Source organism: Pezoporus wallicus, unplaced genomic scaffold (genome assembly GCF_028554395.1).
Source record: "Pezoporus wallicus isolate ANWC-B61680 ecotype Strahan unplaced genomic scaffold, APGP_CSIRO_Pwel_v1 scaffold_6885, whole genome shotgun sequence".
In the NCBI taxonomy this organism is placed as follows: Eukaryota; Metazoa; Chordata; class Aves; order Psittaciformes; family Psittacidae; genus Pezoporus; species Pezoporus wallicus.
Window position 1 is genome coordinate 2,959,518 of NW_026638858.1, and position 21,518 is coordinate 2,981,035.

The 21,518-nt window shown below is 39.1% G+C and overlaps 1 protein-coding gene across 1 annotated transcript in view; it reads left to right on the forward strand.

Moving 5' to 3' along the window:
* LOC130601029 (mucin-6-like) overlaps nucleotides 1-21,518 on the forward strand; it is a 70,231-nt gene that overhangs the window by 38,794 nt on the left and 9,919 nt on the right. The window contains 23 exon segments of the mRNA XM_057412821.1: nucleotides 340-412; nucleotides 680-817; nucleotides 1,605-1,766; nucleotides 2,683-2,777; nucleotides 3,399-3,531; nucleotides 4,424-4,673; nucleotides 5,786-5,838; nucleotides 5,944-6,053; nucleotides 6,814-6,965; nucleotides 7,698-7,839; nucleotides 8,292-8,402; nucleotides 9,506-9,691; nucleotides 10,149-10,388; nucleotides 11,271-11,427; nucleotides 12,148-12,291; nucleotides 12,801-12,863; nucleotides 13,861-13,908; nucleotides 16,017-16,199; nucleotides 18,342-18,367; nucleotides 18,369-18,390; nucleotides 18,784-19,026; nucleotides 19,753-19,800; nucleotides 20,250-20,684. Coding sequence (XP_057268804.1) covers nucleotides 340-412; nucleotides 680-817; nucleotides 1,605-1,766; nucleotides 2,683-2,777; nucleotides 3,399-3,531; nucleotides 4,424-4,673; nucleotides 5,786-5,838; nucleotides 5,944-6,053; nucleotides 6,814-6,965; nucleotides 7,698-7,839; nucleotides 8,292-8,402; nucleotides 9,506-9,691; nucleotides 10,149-10,388; nucleotides 11,271-11,427; nucleotides 12,148-12,291; nucleotides 12,801-12,863; nucleotides 13,861-13,908; nucleotides 16,017-16,199; nucleotides 18,342-18,367; nucleotides 18,369-18,390; nucleotides 18,784-19,026; nucleotides 19,753-19,800; nucleotides 20,250-20,684 — 3,214 coding nt within the window.

Sequence of the window (21,518 nt, forward strand, 5' to 3'; positions counted from 1 at the left end):
CCCTCCACAGGTTCTATCCAGCATTTCAGTAACCAGATTAGCAAAATAATACTTAAAATCATTGCTGGTAGCCAGAACTGAAAAAATGTAGGGGACAGGTACTAAAGATACGTTCCAGTTCATACGTATGCAATAAAGATCTCAGCTGACACATCAGCTCAGGAAGTTAGAGTATTTTCAAAGTGAAAACTGAAAGCAATGTGGGATAGCATGAGAAAAAGCTTGAGTCAGTGTTTTCCTATTATATAAGTTACTGACAATACAGTTGCTTAAGTTAAAGAACATATGAATACCATCAGCACAGATAATTACTTCTTATTCCATGTCCTTTTCTTACAGGATAAAATTGTGATTTCTCAGAATGAACTCCTTACTGACGATGATGAACTTAAGCGGCTACCTTACAGATCAGGTAAAGAAATGGGAATATATGTAAAATCCAAATAATATTAAATGTCTGGTTTACACAGCCCAGCATCTCTTCTCTCACAATTGCCAGTAGCAGAGTTTTTAGAGGAAGCTTAAAATCTTTCCCATTGCATCTGTCCCTCTATGGAGAGTTGTGTGTGGAAGAAGGTGACTCATAGAATTCTAGAATACTTACATATGCATTGAAATAATTACTTTGCAATATTCTATGCATCAAAATTTCTGTTTCTAAATTTCCTTGTTCTTTTAGGAGACATCACTATTTTCAGACAGTCCTCAATGTACATTCAAATGTATACAACCTTCGGGCTCGAACTTGTAGTTCAGACATCACCTGTGTTCCAGGCCTATGTTAAAGTTGGACCACAATTCAAAGACAGAACCCTAGGTAAGAAATCTGGTCCCCATGTGAAGGAGAAAAATGTAGGGAGTGCGAATTTGAAAGTAATTTTAAGAAATTAATATATTTCTTTTGCTAGTAACTTTGAAATCAAAAAATTAGATAGTTGACATTTTTCATATAGTATAATACTTCACATGTTTTATGTGTGCCTTTTTCAATATGTGCTTTACTTCACAAGAACAGGTAACAAACTGGTCTGTGTGGTCTCTACGTCTTGGAGCATGCGGTTCTTTGAACAGAGTACATGATCACTGTAAAGATAATGAGCCTAAGAATTTAAAAGCTTCTCAGCACCTGATGGAGGTGTTTATTTTTATTCCATAGCAATATTAGCCACAAAGGCATATCCCGCATTATAATTGTCTGTAGGAAATTACAGAGAGGCTTTGGCATTAAAAAGAGTCTAAATGTATATTCTTTGTCTTTACAGATATTATATACATAAGAAAACGTATAACTGCAAAAGTATTTCATGGCCTTTCTCTTTCATATGATTTAAAAACACCAAAAAAGCCTTTTCTTCTAAAAACAAGACAAAAACTTCTCTATGAATTTGTCATTGAAGTGGGCAGTCTTAACTTGAAGAAGCAGAGGCTCAGTGACTGAATGTGTACATAATCAAGATTCTCTTTCTGGCTGCTTGACCGATAGTATTCATTGACAGTCCATATAGAACTTTTGAATCCATTTTCTCACTATTATAGAATGAAACATAGACCATTGTGTACATTATTTAATTTCCCCCCATCCCTTGCATTTCTAATGTTATTAGGTTTGTGTGGCAATTACAATGGAGACACTACAGATGATTTCATGACTAGCATGGATATCACTGAAGGGACAGCCTCCTTGTTTGTAGATTCCTGGAGGGCAGGAAATTGCCATCCTGCTTTAGAGAGAGATACTGACCCTTGTGCTTTGAGTCAACTGAACAGTAAGTAGATGACCCTGTTGTAACTGATCTCTCCAGCCATCCTTGTCTGACTCTTTCATAAGCCCATACCAAGTGAATGAGAGTTTGAGAGGAGCAAAGACTGAGACAATTGAACATCACAAATTCTGTCACTAACAAGATATTTCTGATGTCTAGGATACATAGAATCATAGAATAGTTAGGGTTGGAAAGGACTTTAAGATCATCTAGTTCCAACCCCCCTGCCATGGGCAGGAACACCTTACACTAAACCATGTCACCCAAGGCTCTGTCCAGCCTGGCCTTGAATACTGCTTTCTTGGGCAACCTATTGCAGTGCCTCACCACCCTCACAGTAAAGAACTTCTTCCCTATATCTAATCTGAACTTCCCCTGTTTAAGTTTTAACCCGTTACCCCTTGTCCTGTCACTACAGTCCCTATTGAAGAGTCCCTCTCCATCATCCTTATAGGCCCCCTTCAGATACTAGAAGGCTGCTATGAGGTCTCCACGCAGCCTTCTCTTCTCCAGGCTGAACAGCCCGAACTTTCTCAGCCTGTCTAGTATATATGCTTATATAGCATAGATCTAGAGATCTGGGATTGAGATTATAAATGAGAGGCATTTGGTGATATTCCAGTGAAATTGCAGTGTCCATGGATATCTTGCTCAGAAGTGCTGTGAATTAAATTTTTGCCTTCTCAAGTCTCTGTTGCTATTGGTTTAACAAAACAAAAAGCTCTACTGAGCTGTTTGAGCAAAAGTATAGTCTAAAGTATAGTCTGCAAGCTAACAAGCTAAGAAGCTGCCCTTTTGTTCATCATTGCCAAAAGCTCAACTACAGTGGTGTGTCCAGACTTTTTTTTTCCAAATTATTTTTATTTTTTTCCTTTTTTTTATTTTTTTCTGTTTAATGTCCACATTTTACTTTCATTAGAAATATCTGCTGAGACTCATTGCTCCATTCTTACCAAGAAGGGTACAGTGTTCGAGAAATGCCATGCTGTGGTGAACCCTATTCCTTTCTACAAGGTAGGAAATTATGATAGATGTTGTACAGAGGGAGTCCAAATATGGACCAAAACATCCTAATATAAAGTATGCCACTCATTTGGATCAGCAGTGCATAGAAGCTAAGGAACTGTGTTTTTGAAAGTCATGCCTCCACCACACTAAAATTCGGCAATAGGCACCAGTAACATCCATATGAATCAGAAGGTATTTTTGCTCATGCTTCACTTCTCCTTGTCGACAAGTTTAAATATGCAAAGTATTGATTTTCCCATGTGCGTAATTGAGCTCATTCTACTTGCGAATCTCCACACAACATTTTGAAAATTAAAAATGAAAAGCAGTGCATAAACAAAGGCATTTTTTAGGTGCTAAGTATGTTTTATTCATGTCAATATTTTTCATCAGTTATTATGCAATAATATGTATTTTGCCTGACTTTCCTTTGCAAGTCAGCGTAGAATCACTTACGTTGGAAAAGACCTTTAAGATCATAGAGTCCAACTGTAAACCTGACACTGCCTACTGCTAAACCATGTCGCTAAACAAGAGATCTACACAGCTTTTAAATACCTCCAGGGTTTAGCACTTCTAAATGTCTGCTCCCTAGTAACTGAGTTTTCTCCATGTATTTGGTTTCAGAGATGTGTCTACCAAGCCTGTAATTATGAAGAGACCTTTCCTTACATTTGTTCTGCTCTGGGATCATATGCACGAACATGCAGTTCAATGGGTTTAATCCTTGAGAACTGGAGAAACAGTATGGACAACTGTAGTAAGCCACTGAACCAATTCTTTATAGTCTGCCATCAGATGAATGCATGCATACAGGTCTATCTGTTTCCACTTAGAATATTCCCATGTTTGATTCACCTAAACGAAACTGAGTAAGAGCAAGAATGTATTTTGAAACTACTTGCCAGTCATTAGAAAATAACTACTTATTGCTCAAGTCGGCCAACCAGCAGGTATAAAAGCCATATTCCCAGGAGCTGCTGGTTTCACCAATGTGTTGTAACACAGCAAAAACCATAAATGGTAAAGCAGTATTCTAAACAGTGTCCAAATCATCTTAATAGTAATGGGGAAAGTAGTGAACAGAAAAAACAGAGAGAAAAAGCAGAAATGGGATAACAGATGTCCAATTACTGAATACCCTATAGTCTCTTTCAAAAAAGGATTACATGAGGTAACTCGTGCTCTAAGGTGAGCATGTGGATGCTCCCACCACTTAAAAATTAAGTGATGGAATAGAGAGATTAACAAAGCTATACTGTACCTTAAGATAAGAAAGAACTAGGAAAAATTCTGCAGATGAGATTTGCTATTATGCAACTTAGACATAGGCAAAGGTTTCACAGTTACTCAAAAATACATTGGTATTTCTGCAAAGCTTCTCTTTGCATTATTTTATTCTAAGATACACAAAGGAGCAATAAAGTATTTAACCTTCATAAAACTTCAAAATAGCTACATGGTTGGGGTTAAGACCTGGTCTGAAATATTTTTTGCTAGAGCTCCACATCCACGGGAAGAGAATCAATAGGAAGCATTAAGCATTGAAGCTGTTGACACAATATAAGCAACATATTATGAGCATAGTTATCTTTCACAAGGAAGAGGATAAGTAAATGAAGTTTAACATACACCCTTGTCTTGTTTAACAGCTATTACTTGTACTGCCAATCAAACATTCAGCTACCACACTCAGGCATGTGACAGGACATGCTTGTCACTCTCAAACCGAGCCCTGGAGTGTCATCCAACTGACATCCCTATTGAAGGCTGCCAGTGTCCTCAAGGACTGTACTTGAACCACAAGAATGAGTGTGTTCGTAAATCTTACTGTCCTTGCTATTTAGAAGATAGAAAGTACATCTTGCCTGACCAGTCAGTAATAACTGGTGGGATTACCTGGTAAGTGTGTCAAATTTGAAGATTAACACACTGAAAATTGAGACAAGGGGTCTTCATGTGTCTCTGTTGAGGGTTTATGTCAGTAAGTAGCTAAGTACCACATAGCTGCTTGCTCACTCCACTTCAGCCAGATGCAGGAGAGAATTAAAAGGGCAAAAGCAAGAAAATTTGTGGGTTGAGATAGACAGTTCAGCAACTTTCTTTATTATTAAAGAGCAAAAATAAGCTTATTTAATAAGCAAGGCAGCATGCACAATTAAAGCTAAGTAAGGAATTAAGTCATTACTTTCCCTCAGCAGCCAGATGTTTAGACATTTCCAGGAAACTTGAATTTGTCATGCATAATGGTTACTTGGGAAGACAAGCACCATAACTCTGAACATCCCTTCTTTCTCCTTTACCTGTGCTTTAATTGCTGAGCATGATGTTGTATAGTATGGAATCTCTCTTTGGCCAGCTTGGGTCAGCTGTCCTATGTCCTCTCTCAGCTTACTCACTCTTGGGGCAGTGTGAGAAGCAGAGAAGGCCTTGACCCTGTTCAGCAATAACTAAAACAACATCATGTTATCAACAGTGTTTTGGTCACAAATCCAAAACATAGCACCATCAAGCTTCTACAGAGAAAATTAACTCATTTCCAGTGCATTCTCCCTTACTTTTAATACTAAAGGTCCATTTTTTAAGAAATCATATTTGCCCTTTCCTAAAATACAAAGATTCTTAAATGAACAAAAAGCATTTAACTTACCTTAACCTTGGAAATGTTAAGGAAAAAAGTAGAAGATAAAGAGCAAGATCTGATTATTCCTGGTAGGAGATGTTGTCAACAGCAAACAGCAGCATATGGACAGCTATATACAAGCCTCAAGAATTATTTGATAGGCCATCATAATAGTGAATGGCTTACTATTCACTTTCAAAACTGATGTTACTGTATACTACAAAATGTAAAAAGACAAGTTGACTCATTCCATTTTGAGGGATGCAGAGGAGCTAGTAACATAAATGAAACACTTCCAATGGTAAGAAACATGAAGCCACTTCACAAAAAACTAAAATGTCTTTCTTAGGAGCGAATTGCATTGAAATGCCTTTTTTTCCGCCCTCCCCAGCTACTGCGTTAATGGAAGGTTAAGTTGCACAGGCAGACCTCAAAATCCTGCAGGTATGGGTCTGATATGGTTTACTTAGAAACATATTCTTTTTCCCCATGTTGTAAAATTGCTACTTCACAATCTCTGCCATGTTTGTTTTTCTTCCTTTTCCCTAGAAAGCTGCAAAGCTCCTAAGAAATATATATCGTGTTCTGACAGTTCAGAAAACAAGTATGGAGCTGCATGTGCCCCTACCTGTCAGATGCTTGCTACTGGAATTGAATGTGTGAGTTTCACAGCTCTGCGATATTTATCCTCTTGAGAGAGAAAGAATGTTCTAGTTGTTATTTAGGACTTTACTATGTTCCTTCTAATGTTCCTTCAAACGAAATGAAAGGAGATATTTCTTCTAACGTGATACAGTTAAACACCAGACTTTTTTTCACAGACTAGACACTAAAAATTTACATATAGTCAAGAAGTGGTTAAAGGAATTAAATTACATAAATTAACAAATTAAATTTGATTAATTGAATAGAATAAAAATCCATTAAGGGTTCTTAGCTACATGGCTGTCATCTCTGGCTCAGGTACTACATAAGCTGCATGTCACTGGAAACTGATAGAACATGAAGTTTATGCTTCCTGTTCTATTCTTTCTCAACTATGTGTTGCTGATGGTCACAGGATGCAGGAGATTTAGGCTAGGTGGACTTCTGATAGGGTTTTCATTAAGGAAACAGAGTAATTGGAAGAACTATAATAAGCTTCCTTGGTATAAAAGAACTTCTGTTGTACTCTATCTGAAAGATTGGTAAAAATGAAGGAGTCTCTTCAAGTATGTTTAATACCTTACACAACAGGTATAATAGAACTTCAGTGAAACTAGTTCAATTGACTAGTATATTAGTATGAAGAAAATCACAAAACTGAAATCAAGTCAAAATTAGAACTTAGCACAGGTTCACTCTTGACACCATTCACATAGATATCACAAGATAAAATGCATCTCACATTTCATGTTGCAATCTGTTGATCTTCACCAGATACCCACTAAATGTGAATCCGGCTGTGTCTGTGCTGATGGGCTATATGAAAATCTTGATGGCAGGTGTGTTCCGGCTGAGGAGTGCCCATGTGAATATGGTGGTCTTGCTTATGGAAAAGGTGAACAGATCCAAACTGAATGCGACATCTGGTAAGAAACAGAGTTTTCCATTGTGGAATCTCTGCTTCGTTAAACTGTACAACTACAGTGTCTCCTGTACAACTACAGGAGAGCAGGAAATGGCAACAGCTGAATGGAAGGAATACAGTAATGAAGCACAAAGGTGATGAAGAGAATCTTAGTGTCTTACAGTCTATATGCATAGATAAAATGTGGTATGTGCTTCAGGGATAATTTCTGCCATATGCATATCCAGGAATAAGGGTATCCATTAGGGCCTGTAACTGTAAACTATGTAAGGTCAAAGATTAACAGCTCCACCTAAATAAAGATGAGAGCACAATCATCCTTCTTTTCTATAGATGAAAAGAAATCCCCCCAAAAGTTTGTTTCCATCTCTTTAGCAGCATTCTCAATGTATTTTATTCTCCTTTCCAGTTACTAATCTAGTATTAAAAAAAACACTGCTATACAAACTACACAGGACAGGGACATCTGTTCTCAGTAAGAGCAAAAATAAATGAGTTTTATATTCTTTCTTTTGTGAAAAAAGAAAGCAAAAATGACTTAAGATTTCTTCATCATGAATTTATTTTCTAGAAAATCCATAACGTATGGTTCTTATATTAATTGTAACTTGGTCACAGTGTACACAAGTTAATTAAATGATCATCTTATCTGTAAAGTACATGTATATAAAAAGAAGCAGGTTAAGGTGGCATTTCTTTGAAATCTGAGCATGGTTTCTCTTCTTACTCCCAGCACTTGCAAAAAAGGCAAATGGAAATGTGTTCAGAAATCAGTGTGTTCCTCAACATGTAATCTGTATGGAGAAGGCCACATCACCACTTTTGATGGACAGCGTTTTGTGTTTGATGGCAACTGTGAATACATATTAGCTATGGTAATCTGCCTCTTACTGCTTATTTTGGCAGTATCTCAGCATCAAGAAATAGCTTGATCTAAATGGCTAATGAAAATATCTGAGGATGCACCTATATTCAATAGAGAACCTTGAATCTTTATAAACACTGTTTTTATATTTTCTGCTTATTTGAATACTTTAGATGAAGAGACTTTACTTCTCAAAACACAGTTTTTTCTCATGCAATTACAACAGATTTTAGATGTAATAACATGTTTAAAAAGTCATTGATATATACCTATTATGTACCAGCTAATTATATCTTTTAGGGAAGTGATACCAGTTTGAATAAAAAATCAGAGGTCATCCCCTCCCAAAACAGGCAGAATCCTTCAGGATACTTTAAGCTTTCTTTACTTTTATTTCTGTTTTAAGTTGGAAGACTTTTGGGGTTTTCTGCTTTTTGTTATTTGTTTTGTTGGGTTTTTTAGGATGGCTGCAGTGTTAATAGACCCATTTCCTCTTTCAAAATTGTTACTGAGAATGTCATCTGTGGGAAATCAGGGGTTACATGCTCCAGATCCATCAGCATTTACCTTGGGGTAAGAACTTAATTCTGCTGTTTATCCACCTGAATAGTTATTTTAAGCCCATGTTTGCTGCCCCTTTGGAAGCTTTAGCTGTATCTTTGAAGTGATGTCTTGGAAGTAAAACAATGTGCTATGCCTAAAACTTCAGGTTTAGTAGGAATTGCCATCACTTTTTTTTTTCTTCAATTCTCATGTCAATGTTTCAGTCCCCAAACTTCCTGTGTATGTGGAGCCATTCAAAAAGCTAGTACAAAGATACTGATTCCCCCTGCCAAGCCTGTACTGATACTGGGGGTTGCCCTGACCCAGGTGTAGGATCTTACACTTGGCCTTGCTGAATCTCATGGGGTTCATATGGGCCCCCTTCTTGAGCTTGTCAAGGTGCCTTTGAATGGCATCCTATCCCTCAGGTGTGTCAACTGCACCATTAAGCTTGGTGTCATCAGCAAACTTGCTGAGGGTGCACTCAATTCCACTGTGTATGTCACTGATGAAGATATTACACTCTACTGGTCCCAGTACAGATGTCTGAGGGATGTCACTCATCACTGATCTCCATCTGGACTTTGAGCTGTTGACCACTACTCTCTGGATGTGACCAGCCAGCCAATTCCTATCCACCAAATCCATATCTCCCCAATTTAGAGAGATGAATGTAGTGGGGGACCATATCAAAGACCGTACAGAAGTCCAGATCAATGACATCCATAGTACTTCCCTTGTCCTCTTGGTGTAGTGTCTCCATCATAGAAGGCAGGACTTGCCCCTGGTGAAGCCGTGCTGGCTGTCTCAAATCACCTCCCTGTCCCCCATGTGCCTTAACATAGACTTCTAGGAGGATCTGTTCCATGATCCTTTCAGGCACAGAGGTGAGGTTGACAGGCTGGTTGTTCCCAGGGTCCTGCTTTCTACCCTTTTTAAAAATGGGTGCAATGTTTTCCTTTTCCCAGTTATTCGGGGACTTCACCTGGCTTCCATGACTTTTTGACAGTGGGACTGTCAAGACAGTTTGTAGTGCCATAGCATCTGATCTTTGGCAGTATGACACAGAATGAGGGTAATACTGAAACTGAATAAGTTATAACGTCCAGATAAATAGGTAAATTTTATTTCAGAATTTGACATTCGTACTGCGAGATGAAACCTTCACTGTATCTGGAGAAAATCCTGGAGTACAATATAATGTCAAAAAGAATGCTCTTCATCTGATGTTTGATGTCATTATCCCAGGAAAATACAACATGACTCTTATCTGGAATAAGCACATGAACTTCTTCATCAAAATCTCCAGAGAAACACAGGTATTGCAGAATAACATGGCCAGTAGACCGTCCTTCAATTCAGATTGAACTGCACATTTGATGAAGGTTGCCTTGACTCTATGATGGCAAAAGTTTTTCAGAGATGCTACTAGAAGTTCATTTTCATCCTTATTTCCAAAACAGCAGAGATTTCTCACTAAAGATTGTTTTTAAAGTGATTACCCTAGTACATTCAGGAAATTCTTGAGCTAAATGCTTGTGTTTTATACAGCTGCATGGTTGAATCTCATCTCTAAATGAGGACAGTTTACAGTTTAATGGAGAAACACATTCATCCAATGATGAACAAAACCTCATGCACAAGATGCTAAGAATGTATGAGAGAGTATGTATAGATCACATTCACTACTAAAGCTTAGGAAATTATTAGTAATCAAAAGGGAAAGCAAGTAATTATAACTTGCTGAACTGATGTTGCTGCTTTCATTTAATCTAGGAAACTATATGCGGTTTGTGTGGGAACTACAATGGCAATATGAAGGATGATTTTGAAACTCGAAGCAAGTATGTAGCATCAAATGAATTGGAATTTGTCAATTCTTGGAAAGAGAATCCTCTCTGTGGGGATGTATACTTTGTAGTGGACCCCTGTAGCAAGAACCCTTATCGTAAAGCATGGGCAGAAAAGACATGCTCCATCATCAACAGCCAAGTCTTTTCTGCCTGTCACAATAAGGTAAGAATTGATTTGGCCTTCTTTTTATTTATAGGCATAATCTGTATTCTTCCAGAAAGCTCACACTCCAACACTTTGTTTTCTCTTCCCCAAAATATTTTAATACAATATATATATATAAAGTGTATTATGGCCCTCATTTACATTAATCCTTTCATCCTTTTGTTTGCACTTCGCCAGCCCTTTTGTAAGCACAAAATCTAAGTATGGCATTAACTCTGAAGTCAAAAATATCAGAGTGAAAAAAGAAGGAAGACTCAAGTATGAGAAATTAGTCAGTCTGTTGATGATGCCTGATACTGATTAATGCAGTTTACTCTTTTGAGACAATTTAACCTCTGTTAGAAAATAGAATTTAAGAAAGGTCTGAAAACCTTTGTTATCACTAAATCAACAGCATCACTTAAAAGATGCAGATCAACCTAAGAGCAAGATACCATCATCCCTCCTATTTGTTTAAAGTTACTCACTTTGTGGAAATAAAAGTATGGCATAGTTCATTATAAACAGGCCTTCTGAAGGAAAAGCTTCATTTTCAGAAGGTGAAAACAAGTGAGAAATGCCGATAATGCTGCAATGCTCGTGCATATCCACAAAGGGTGAACAGCTGACAGATACTTGTGTCTGAGTGGATGTGAGGATTCTGGGTGTTTTTTAAGCTGATTATGCATAATATGTTCAGGACTAGAATTTAGAAATACATATCTAGCAAAGCATGATCAGTTTTCATTAATGTGGAGACACCTATGTTCTTGCTAAAATGATTTGTATGAAGTGGGATTGTAATGGAACATGTATTGTTTAGCTCAGGGAAAAACACTTTCTTAGCAAATGGGCACAGAAGAATCCTAAGAAATTAGTTACTTTGTTGTTCCAATGCAGGTGAATCGTATGCCTTATTATGAGGCCTGTGTTCGAGATTCCTGTGGTTGTGACATTGGAGGGGACTGTGAATGCATGTGTGATGCTATTGCAGTATATGCCATGGCATGCTTAGATAAAGGTATCTGCATTGACTGGAGGACCCCTGAGTTCTGTCGTAAGTTCTTCAAGCTCTCTTTAAAAAAGTTGAAGAGATTATTATTCTAACTGTGAGTATATTAATATGGCAATATAGTTAATTGCTTAATAAGCACCTCCAAATTTGCATTTTCTCTATGGGCAAATAGCTGACTTCAGTCAACTAGGTTTTGAAACCTGTAGTTTTCAGGTATGCTAAATTAACCAAAGTATTGTATTTCTTTTTACCATGGATGAAAGAGAAAATAATGTGGTTCTAGAAGGCAGACTGTTTCCTTTGCTACCACTGCATAGTGAACTGTCTGTTTCTCAGCAGAAGGAGTATGAAATTGAGAAAGGTTATGTTGCATTTTAGCCATGATAAAATCACCTGTGTGGACAGAAAGGAAATAAAGACAGCTGTGTTGGCTGGAACACTGTAAAACAGGTAAAAGGTATCAAGGCATTCCAGAACACCATATATGGAGGGAAAAAGAGGACGAGTGTTATAAATCAATGCTGGAGTTATCTTTGATGATTTCTTTTCAACATTCCACTATATTATGCATTAAAAATAGTGGAAATATTTTCATAGTGCATTTAAAAAAAACAAAACTTACTTTACTTCAGCATAAATTTTGATTTACATCTGAAGCTAATCATTTAAATGACAGAATTTTATCCTCCCTTTAGTTCTTTGAAAATAACATGTTGTTAATTAGAAAAATTCTCATTTCTCTGTTGCTTTTACCTTTTTCAGCTGTTTATTGTGAGTATTACAACTCTCATAAAAAAAAAAGAAATGGCGATGCTTATTCCTATGGCTACAACAATGACAACTGCACCTGGCATTACAGACCTTGTAATTGTCCAAATCAAAACTACAAATATGTCAACATTGAAGGTAATAAGCTATACTAGTGAAAACAAGGGAGCAATAAAATAATAATTGTTTTCAATGCTGTTTTTTAGAACAAACATACCACAGTTAAGTAGTGATACTATAATTGATGCTACCTTTAAAGCAGTTTTGCTGACCTTTACCTTACAACTTCTGCTTTAAAAACATAATCAATTCAGTACCTGTACTACATCTAGCTTTACATTGAGCTCAGCCTATTATGAAGGGAAATTCTCTGGCTTGCATCAGATCAAAAGAATATGTGTACTTTCGTAAGAAAACATGGAGAGAGCAGTTAATATTTTTATTAGACAAATGGATATAGTTGGAGAAAGCAAAAGAATTACTATGTGAACAGATCCTTCTTCTGAGGATGACAGTGGAAATGCTTATCTCATTCAATCAATACCGTTTTTTAGTAACAGAAATCTAAGATACTAGATAATAAGTGATATAAATTAAATGGTGCTCCCTGAGAAATGTAAACCAAACTTCTCTTCCCCTTTCTTCAGGCTGTTACAACTGCTCTCATGATGAATACTTTGACTATGAGAAGAAAAGATGTATGCCATGTGGTAAGCAGCAACCCATATATCCTTATTCTCTTCCTGTACAGTAACTGGAAAAAAATACTAACACATTCTGTATTCTCAAAGAAGGTAGTTTTCCTAGTACCTCTCAATTAATCCATGCTCATCCAAACATAAGTTTCCTTCAAAATAACCCCATTACTGTATTGCTAGTATATAAAACTTCATGTTGTAAGTAAAGAAAAGAAAAGAACTAATTAGAAGAAGATTTAGGGTGAGGAATGCTATAATACAGAGTTGGATAATCCTGGCTGATTTTAGTTAACAAGATGAAGAGTTACATTCACTGTAAATGTGAGTACTTTTAAAAATAGAGGTCTTCCTGAAAGTGAATTAGTGTTCTGATCTGCATGAGGGCCTGCCCCAGTACAGCTGTTACTCTCAGATATATTCAAACACTTTCATAAAAAAAGGGAACATACAGAAGAGGATCAGACCTAGCTAATGGGATTTACATAGCAAATGTCTTTTTAATCTTTTTAAAGATTTTTTTTTAATATATATATTAACTTATGGTTTATTCCCATGAGGTTTACTTCTATGAAAACCTATCATATTAAATAATGTTTTGGATAGTTTCTAGCTGCACAGTTTGTTTTTTTCATACGGATATAAAACACACCCAAGGACAATTTTTCTCACATTACAGAATTCTAACTTGTGTAATCAGAATCTTAGCCAGTGATTGATCTAAACAAAAAGCGTATCTCCATTATCCCCGAAAAGTGAGACTCCCTTAAGCATAAAAATCATAAGAAAGCTAGCAAGAACTTAATCATTTTTATTATAAGATATATTGACTTCTTTGTCATTTTAGTCCTTCAATGTGAAGTTTACCACTGAAACATGTAATATTAAGCATTTTCAGAAATATCTCACTAATTAACACAATCCTTTGAATCCAATCTAAAATTTGCCTTATTTGGAATTTTTTAATATGCTTTCATTCACATACTTAACCTGTTTTACCTTTACACAACAGGACATGCAATCACTAGTACCACACCTGAAACATCTCCACCTTCAACAGGTTAGTTTACGTAGTTGACCAAACTAGTACATATACATTGATATATGTCTTCATATGTGTATATAAGGTAAGCAATGTCCTTTTTTTGCATGACATAGTAGCATCGCCAGTTTCACATTCAGGAGATGCAATAATGAAAAATAACTTGGTTTCATAATTATCATAAATATTTACCCAGAAATACTTGCTAGATGTCTGAAGAAAAAAATTATGAGACAATGATGTTTCCTGAGTATACTTAGGCACTTCCAGATACCCAGTAATAAAATATCTCTGTTAGTGAATAAGGACTTCTGTCTTGTCTCTGATAGACAGAGGCATTGAGCTCAGTCTCACCAAGTTTGTAGATTATAGCAAGCTGAGTGGTGTGGATGACAGGGGGTAGGATGCATTCAGAGGGACCTGAACAAGCTCAAGAAGTAGGCCCTTGTGAACCTCATGAGGTTCAACAAGGCCAAGTTTAAGGTCCTGCACCTGGGTCAGGGCAACTCCCCGTATCAGTACAGGCTGGGGGGTGAAGGGATTGAGAGCAGCCCTGAAGAGGACTTGGGGTTACTGGTGGATGAAAAACTGTATGTGAGCCAACAGTGTACACTCACAGCCCAGAAAATGAACCATATCCTGGGATGCATCAAAATAAGCATAGGCCAGTGAGTCAAGGGAGGTGATTCTGCCCCTCTCCTCTTCTCTGTTGAGACACCACCTAAAGACTGCATCCAGCTGTAGAGCCCTTATTAGTATGGGAAGAACATGGACCTGGTGGAGCAGGTGCAGAGGAGGGTCACAAAAATGATCAGGGGGAGGGAACACCTCTGCTATGAGGAATGGTTGAGAGAGTTGGAGTTGTGTTCAGCCTGGAGAAGAGAAGGCTCCACGGAGATCTTATTGTGGCCTTTCAGTACTTGAAAGGAGCTTATAAGAAAGATGAAGCAGGTATTTTAGCAGGGCCTGTAGCAATAATACAAGAGGTAGTGGTTTTACCCTTAAAAGAGGGTAGTTTCAGACTAGGTAGATATTTTCTATGATGAAACACTGGAAGAGGATGTCAGAGAGCTTGTGGATGGCACATTCCATGTTGGGCTGTATGGGACTTTGAGCAACCTGATCTAGTTGAAGATGTCCCTGCTGGTTGCAAGGGTGGTTGCACTAAATGACGTCTGAAGGTCCATTCCAACCCAAACCATTCTATGATTCTACAAAAAATTCATCACCATTCCTAGTGTCTGTATAACACTTCAATAATTTTAGGAAGGTCTTAGTGGAAATGCATGACCGACCATACCAAATCCCTATAGCCTCATCCAGGAAAGGAATCTATATATACTGATCTTAAGTTTGCTAGAAATTAGAATCATAGAATAGTTAGGGTTGGAAAGGACCTTAAGATCATCTAGTTCCAACCCCCCTGCCATGGGCAGGAATACCTCACACTAAACCATGTCACCCAAGGCTCTGTCCAACCTGGCCTTGAACATCGCCAGGGATGGAGCATTCACAGTTTTTCTGGGCAACCCATTCCAGTGCCTCACCACCCTAACAGGAAAGAACTTCTTCCCTGTATCTAATCTGAACTTCCCCTGTTCAAGTTTAAACCCGTTGCCCCTTGTCCTGTCACTACAGTCCCTATTGAAGAGTCCCTCTCCATCATCCTTATAGGTCCCCTTCAGATACTGGAAGGCTGCTATGAGGTCTCCACGCAGCCTTCTCTTCTCCAGGCTGAACAGCCCCAACTTGCTTAGCCTGTCTTCATAAATTCCGTTAATTTCTCCAAAGTCGGATGGTATTAGGAAAATGTATGCTATCAGCTGAGTGAATAATAAAATACAATTCCATCTCTGCTGCTATGCACAAATATTTATGGCAAATTCACTTGAATTCCTGCAGAAGCTTTATGCATTTTTCTTTATTTTACTGTTTAATGTATTCACAGCACATAGTAGCAAAGGAATAGATGGATAACTTCTCTAAAATGTTTCATGTAAAAGGTAATGGTTTTTAATAGTAGTTACTACTAATAGTTACTAAGAGTGTTTTTACTTCAGAAAACAATTTTCAATTTGTATAGTTGTGTTATAAACAGATTATCACATTTTTTTTTTGTCTCTTAGTAACAACAGCGCAGCCTAAAGTATCAAGAAGCTCTATTGCAGGTACCCTACCAGTAGTACCTAGTATTTCTTCTTCTGCAGCTACTGTATCAATTGAGACTACAAATCCCACAGTAACCTCAAAAATCATGGTTCCAATAACTTCACCAACATCACCTCTTGGCACAATAATGTCAACAACTGGTAGGTTTTTAGTGCTACTGTCTAAAATAAATAATGTCAACAACTAGTAAGGTTTTAGTGTTACTGTCTAAACTAAATTACAGTAAGCTCACTGTATACATAGCTGAGATACCACCCTACTAAGAAACCATTGCAAGCTGTCTCAATATCCAAATGTAAGACTACAAATAATGAAGCAGGCAAAGCCTACTAGGGCTCCATCAAGGAGTCTGTAAACCAGTAATGTTCAGAAGTGTAGATCAAAAGTGCATGGAAATAGGAAGGATATAGACATTAGGTTAAAAACAACCAAAAATCACTTGTGTGACTCATCCCAGAAGCACATTAGAAGCTCTACAAGCAAAGCACCAGCTCAACTCCAGCTGGATTTATTAGCTCAACTTCAGCCTCTTTTCCACAACTGGTTCAGTTATGCAGTCATATTCAAGGAGTACTCTACCTATTAACTCTGAATAATGTAATCACGCTCCAAAGCAGAATCACACAGGTATCAAGTGCAGCAGCTTTGTTTAGGACTCTAGAGTCTTACTCCCAGGAGGATGATTCCTCCACCATAAATTACTTTTTGATTCTATGACTGTGGAGACTCGTAATAATGTGTGGCTTCGCACTAACATGCTCTTCAACTAATAAGCCACCCTGGACCCAAGCTAACAAAGAAAGCAGAGTTTAAAAAAAGGTCCCGTAGCAGTCAAAACACAATTTCAAACGCTGCCATTGTGACAGATGGTTTGTACACTGGGTCAAGGAAGATCCTATAGTATTATGGTATGTAGCTTTGTAATTTGTATGTACAAATTATGGAAAGCTAAATCTGTGGCTGATTTGGAACATAAGAATATCCAATAAATTGTCATTTGTGCAAAGCCCATACAGACTTTAGCAAAAAAAAATCTGACTTCTTAGAAAAAAATATATAAAACCCAGGAAAAATACAGCAAATTAGAACAAAGAAAGATATGAGACAACAGAAAACAAATACAAGTAGGGAAAGATTTGGCAAGCTTGTGAGAACATGAATAGAAAGAATTACGCAGAAAATATTCACAAGATTGAGGGTGAAGACTGGGTTTCTGGAATATAGGTAGCTTCATAAATTGTCTATTTATAAAAATTCAATTAACTGATTACTCATGTTACATTATTTACCTTTACTCCAAAAGAACATACTACATCAGTTTTTACCACACCAAACATGACTACATCCATCAGTACCCCTTCCATAACTACCTCAACAAAAAGAGCTATGATGCCTAAAACAAAGCCTACATCTGTTGCCTCATCAACCACTGCTTCAACAGAGACGGAACAAGTAAGGTTCACCTCACCACCCTTCAAGACCACTATCAAAAAGGAAACTACAACCACCTCAATACCTACTCAAACCACATCTTGGATCACAACTTTCAGCAAACCTGAACTAACAACAGAAGGTAAATATGACTTTTTAGTATCTGCCAAGTGAAGCCACCATTTACAAGATGCACATCAATGGATTTAAAAAAAACTAAACCAAAACCCAAGTATTCTTACTAGTTGTCTCAAAATGGCAAATAAATTGGAAAGTACATGGGAGAAGAAGACGTGTGATAAAAATGAAAATTTCTATGTCTTGCCAGTGGAGCAAACATCTGACATCCAAATATCATTTAAACCTAACATTTCTTTTTGAGGCCATACCCTACACTTCCTCCAAATTTAGGCAAAATCTCTCTATGCTTCAAATCAAGTTCTCAAAAACTTGGCAAAATATGTGTTTCCCTAGCTATTTTAACAAATTCTCCCCCCCAAAAAATATATAAAGAAAGAAATTTTACTTTGGGATGTCAGGTACTCCATATGCCAAAAAGGACAGTTTCTGTGGCTGTATGACAACATGAATTGCTAAACTCGTCATTTACTAATTTAGCAACTGACACAAGAGGCTGGGACAGTGTGCAGTAGAGGAGTCTACTCTAGTGAGAGGGCACATGTACACTCTCTCCCAGTCCCAGTGTTTCCCACAAAGTACTGTTGGGGTGCACACATCTGGATCTTCTTGTGCCAGCAATTACAGCATCCTCTGAGGAAATATCACAACCCACTTTAGGAGCCTTATGAGTTCCCAACCATTACTTATATCCATTCTTCCTTACTTTACAGAGAGTGAGGGAACCCAAGCAACCACTCATGCACTACCATGTCCCAGTGGGTAAGAGGGAGCTGAGGGATGCCCTTGACCTAAGACTCTGCTTCACTTACCCCAGCTTTTCCAGATGATGTTCTTGCTCAGTCTGAAACTCCTTGGAGGGGAGACATGCACGTCCAGAGAGACTTTTACTTCCTCAGGACCTCCAGAAAGAGGCAGGGGGTGTTGAATTGTGTAAAGGTACCCTTCAGGCCCAGTTCTTGCCATATATTTTTTGGAGTGGAAGCCAGCCATTGGTCCATTCATCCCTCTTGCCCAGTAAGACTCAGTGTGGTCTGGTCTTGCCTTTCTTACCTTCACTCATACTCTGGAGCTTCTACTTGAGGATTGCCCAACTTCTTTGCCTTCCCTTCTTGCCGTGCCACCCTCAATCAACCTGTGCTTTTCTCTCTGTAGCTGTCACCCACAGAAGACCAACAAAGGCACAACTTGTGCAGCATCACATCACGCAGAAGACCACCCCTGCCACATCCACCAGCAGCACCTCTGTCCCAAGAATGACTGTCCGTGCCAGCAGCCCAGAAGTCCCACTGACAAAGATGTCTCCAAGTCCCAGCTCTTTAACTGCCACCTCAGCCTCATCTGCTTCTTCCGCCTCCTCTACTGTGCCCTCAACACGATTGAGACCATCATATCCCGGTAAGGCTCCCTTCTGTCCTTTATGCTGCCTAGCTGCTCCTTCCAGCTCCCACCCATTCATGCTCTCCTAAGCAGCATATCCCACACAGGCTTCGCTTCTGGTATTCATTCTTAATTCCCACTGCTTTTGCCGTGGGACTCCTAGGTTCCAGGCAGGTGTTGGGACTGGCCCACACATGACCCTGACTGCATCTTCTTCCCTTACCACTTCAGGGGTTTGTTTCTGGGGCACAGAGGTGTCAGGGTACAATCATGCATGGGTTCCTACCCTACAACTAGCAAACAGAGACAAGCTAACATACACTCTCTCCAGTTACAGTGATGCCCTGATAATGCACAATGGGGGAAGTAGAAGGCAGTGAAACTGGAAACATATATCCAGTTTACACCTCAGGACAGTTTTGGGTGAGAGACAGAACACAAGGCAAGTTCTCCATCCAAAGGATGTCCAGGCCCTGACACAGCCATGAAAATGCGGGTCAACAATGCCAACCCCTTGGCAAGTGCTGTTCCTGTGTGCAAAAGATTCAACAGTGGAGGGTGGGCAAGAAGGTGTACACTCAATGCCAGACTAAAGTCATCCCACTTAGACTGATAGGGCTTCACATGCCTGGGTTGCCTTGGTGTTGACTAGAACAGTCTCCTTAGAAGAGATGCCACAAAATGCTTTGCCTAGACTCTTTCCCAAGACTCAACCATTCTTTTCTCTCGTCCCTTTCTTTGTAGCAAGGGAGCCAACAAGAGCTAGGACTCCAACTAGTAAAGTAGTAACAGGTGAGTGCTCTGGTCAGGAGAGAGCTAAGAGACATCCATGGCCAATGCCTGTACCTTCACTAGCCTTGGCTCTCCCATGCATCCTTTCCAACACAGTCTGAAGCAGGCACATTGTAAACTATCTATAAACCAGTGGATCACACGTGAAAGTAGAGATACCTCTTCCTGTATCAAGACCTCTGTGAAGAATCAGACAAATTGATATATGGCAAATATAAAAATCATCACCAGTCTGCAAATCTCAGAAGCAGCAGGATTGGATGAGACATATTGGGAGTCATGGCCATATTCATTCATCCAAGGAAGAAAAAAAAAAGAAAGTGCAAAACTTGCTTCTGACCTACTTGCCCATAATCTAGCATGAACATTCTACCACAAAAGTGGCTGTATTATTGTCCTTCCCCTCTTACCTTGTCACTTTAAATTGATCTGTGCTTTTCTCCCAGCAGCTGTCACACACACAGAGACAACCATGCCACACATCGTGCCACCTCTGACCACGCACAAGACCACTGCCACCACCTCCGCCAGCAGCACCTCCAGGACCTCTGTCTCCAGAGAAGCCCTCACCACAAGCAGCACAGAAGTCCCACACACAAGGATGTCTCCAAGGTTGTCTCCGGTCCCCAGCAGCTCCCTCAGCACCCAGTTGCCACCTACTGCTACTTCCACAGTCTCCTCCACATTGGCCCCACCCACCAGCCCCCAGCCAACACCTACAACTCTATGGCTCAAGCTGTCTTCCCAGACAACAAGTGCTCTGAGAGAGTCACCTGCAACAGAGTCCTCTGCACCCTCCACAGCTAAAACCAGCCCAATGTCTTCATCTGCATATTCTCCCTTATCAACTGTGTCTTCAACATGGCAGGTCTCCTCTCAGCCTGGTATGGCTCCTTCCTACTCTTCCAACTACCCTGACTTCTGTTCCCAACTTTCATGTTTACTTTCTTGCTTTCTTTTTTCCTTGCTTCCATGCATGCATGCATGCTTACATCCATCCATCTATCCCTCCATCCTTCCTTCCTTCCCCATATGAGTTGTAAGGCACTTGCACATTTGTTTTGGCTATTAGCCATCTATTCCCTCTGCCTTTGGTCAACTTGGGACCTGGTGGACTGACTTTGGGGTGGAACTAATGTTTTTTACAGCAGGTTGTCTGGTGCTGTGTTAAAGATGTGTGTCCACATCAGCATTGATAGCACACAAGTGATTTAGATGTGGCTGAGTGCTTGCACAGCATCCAGGTTTTCTCTGTTTCTTCTCCTGTCTGTTACAATGTGGTTAAAGGGTGGGCAAAATGTTGGTCGTTGACGCAGCCAGGATCCAGAGGCAAAGTGAAGGACCAAGTTGATTCTCCATACCAAGAATGCCATACCCATTTGCTGGGAGACTGACTGGGCTTTGGTCTCTTGGGGAATGTGGCGATTCCTTTTGCACCTTGTAGGGAGTTTAGTCTGTTTCTCTTTAGTATCTTCAGTCCTGAAATCTGAGTGTATCGGGATGCATGTGGGCTTTACGGCTTCTGCACTTCCGATTCTCTCCCCATTCCTGCTGATGGGGAAGTGAAAGAGCAGATGTTGAACACTTAGCATGTAGTTAGGACCAACCCACTACTGACTGGCACACACATTGGTCCTGTATGGGTCTAAGCAGGATGGGGAGGCTTAGGGAAGAAACAGAAGCCCAGCCTTCCTATTGCCCCGCAAGACACCATGTGT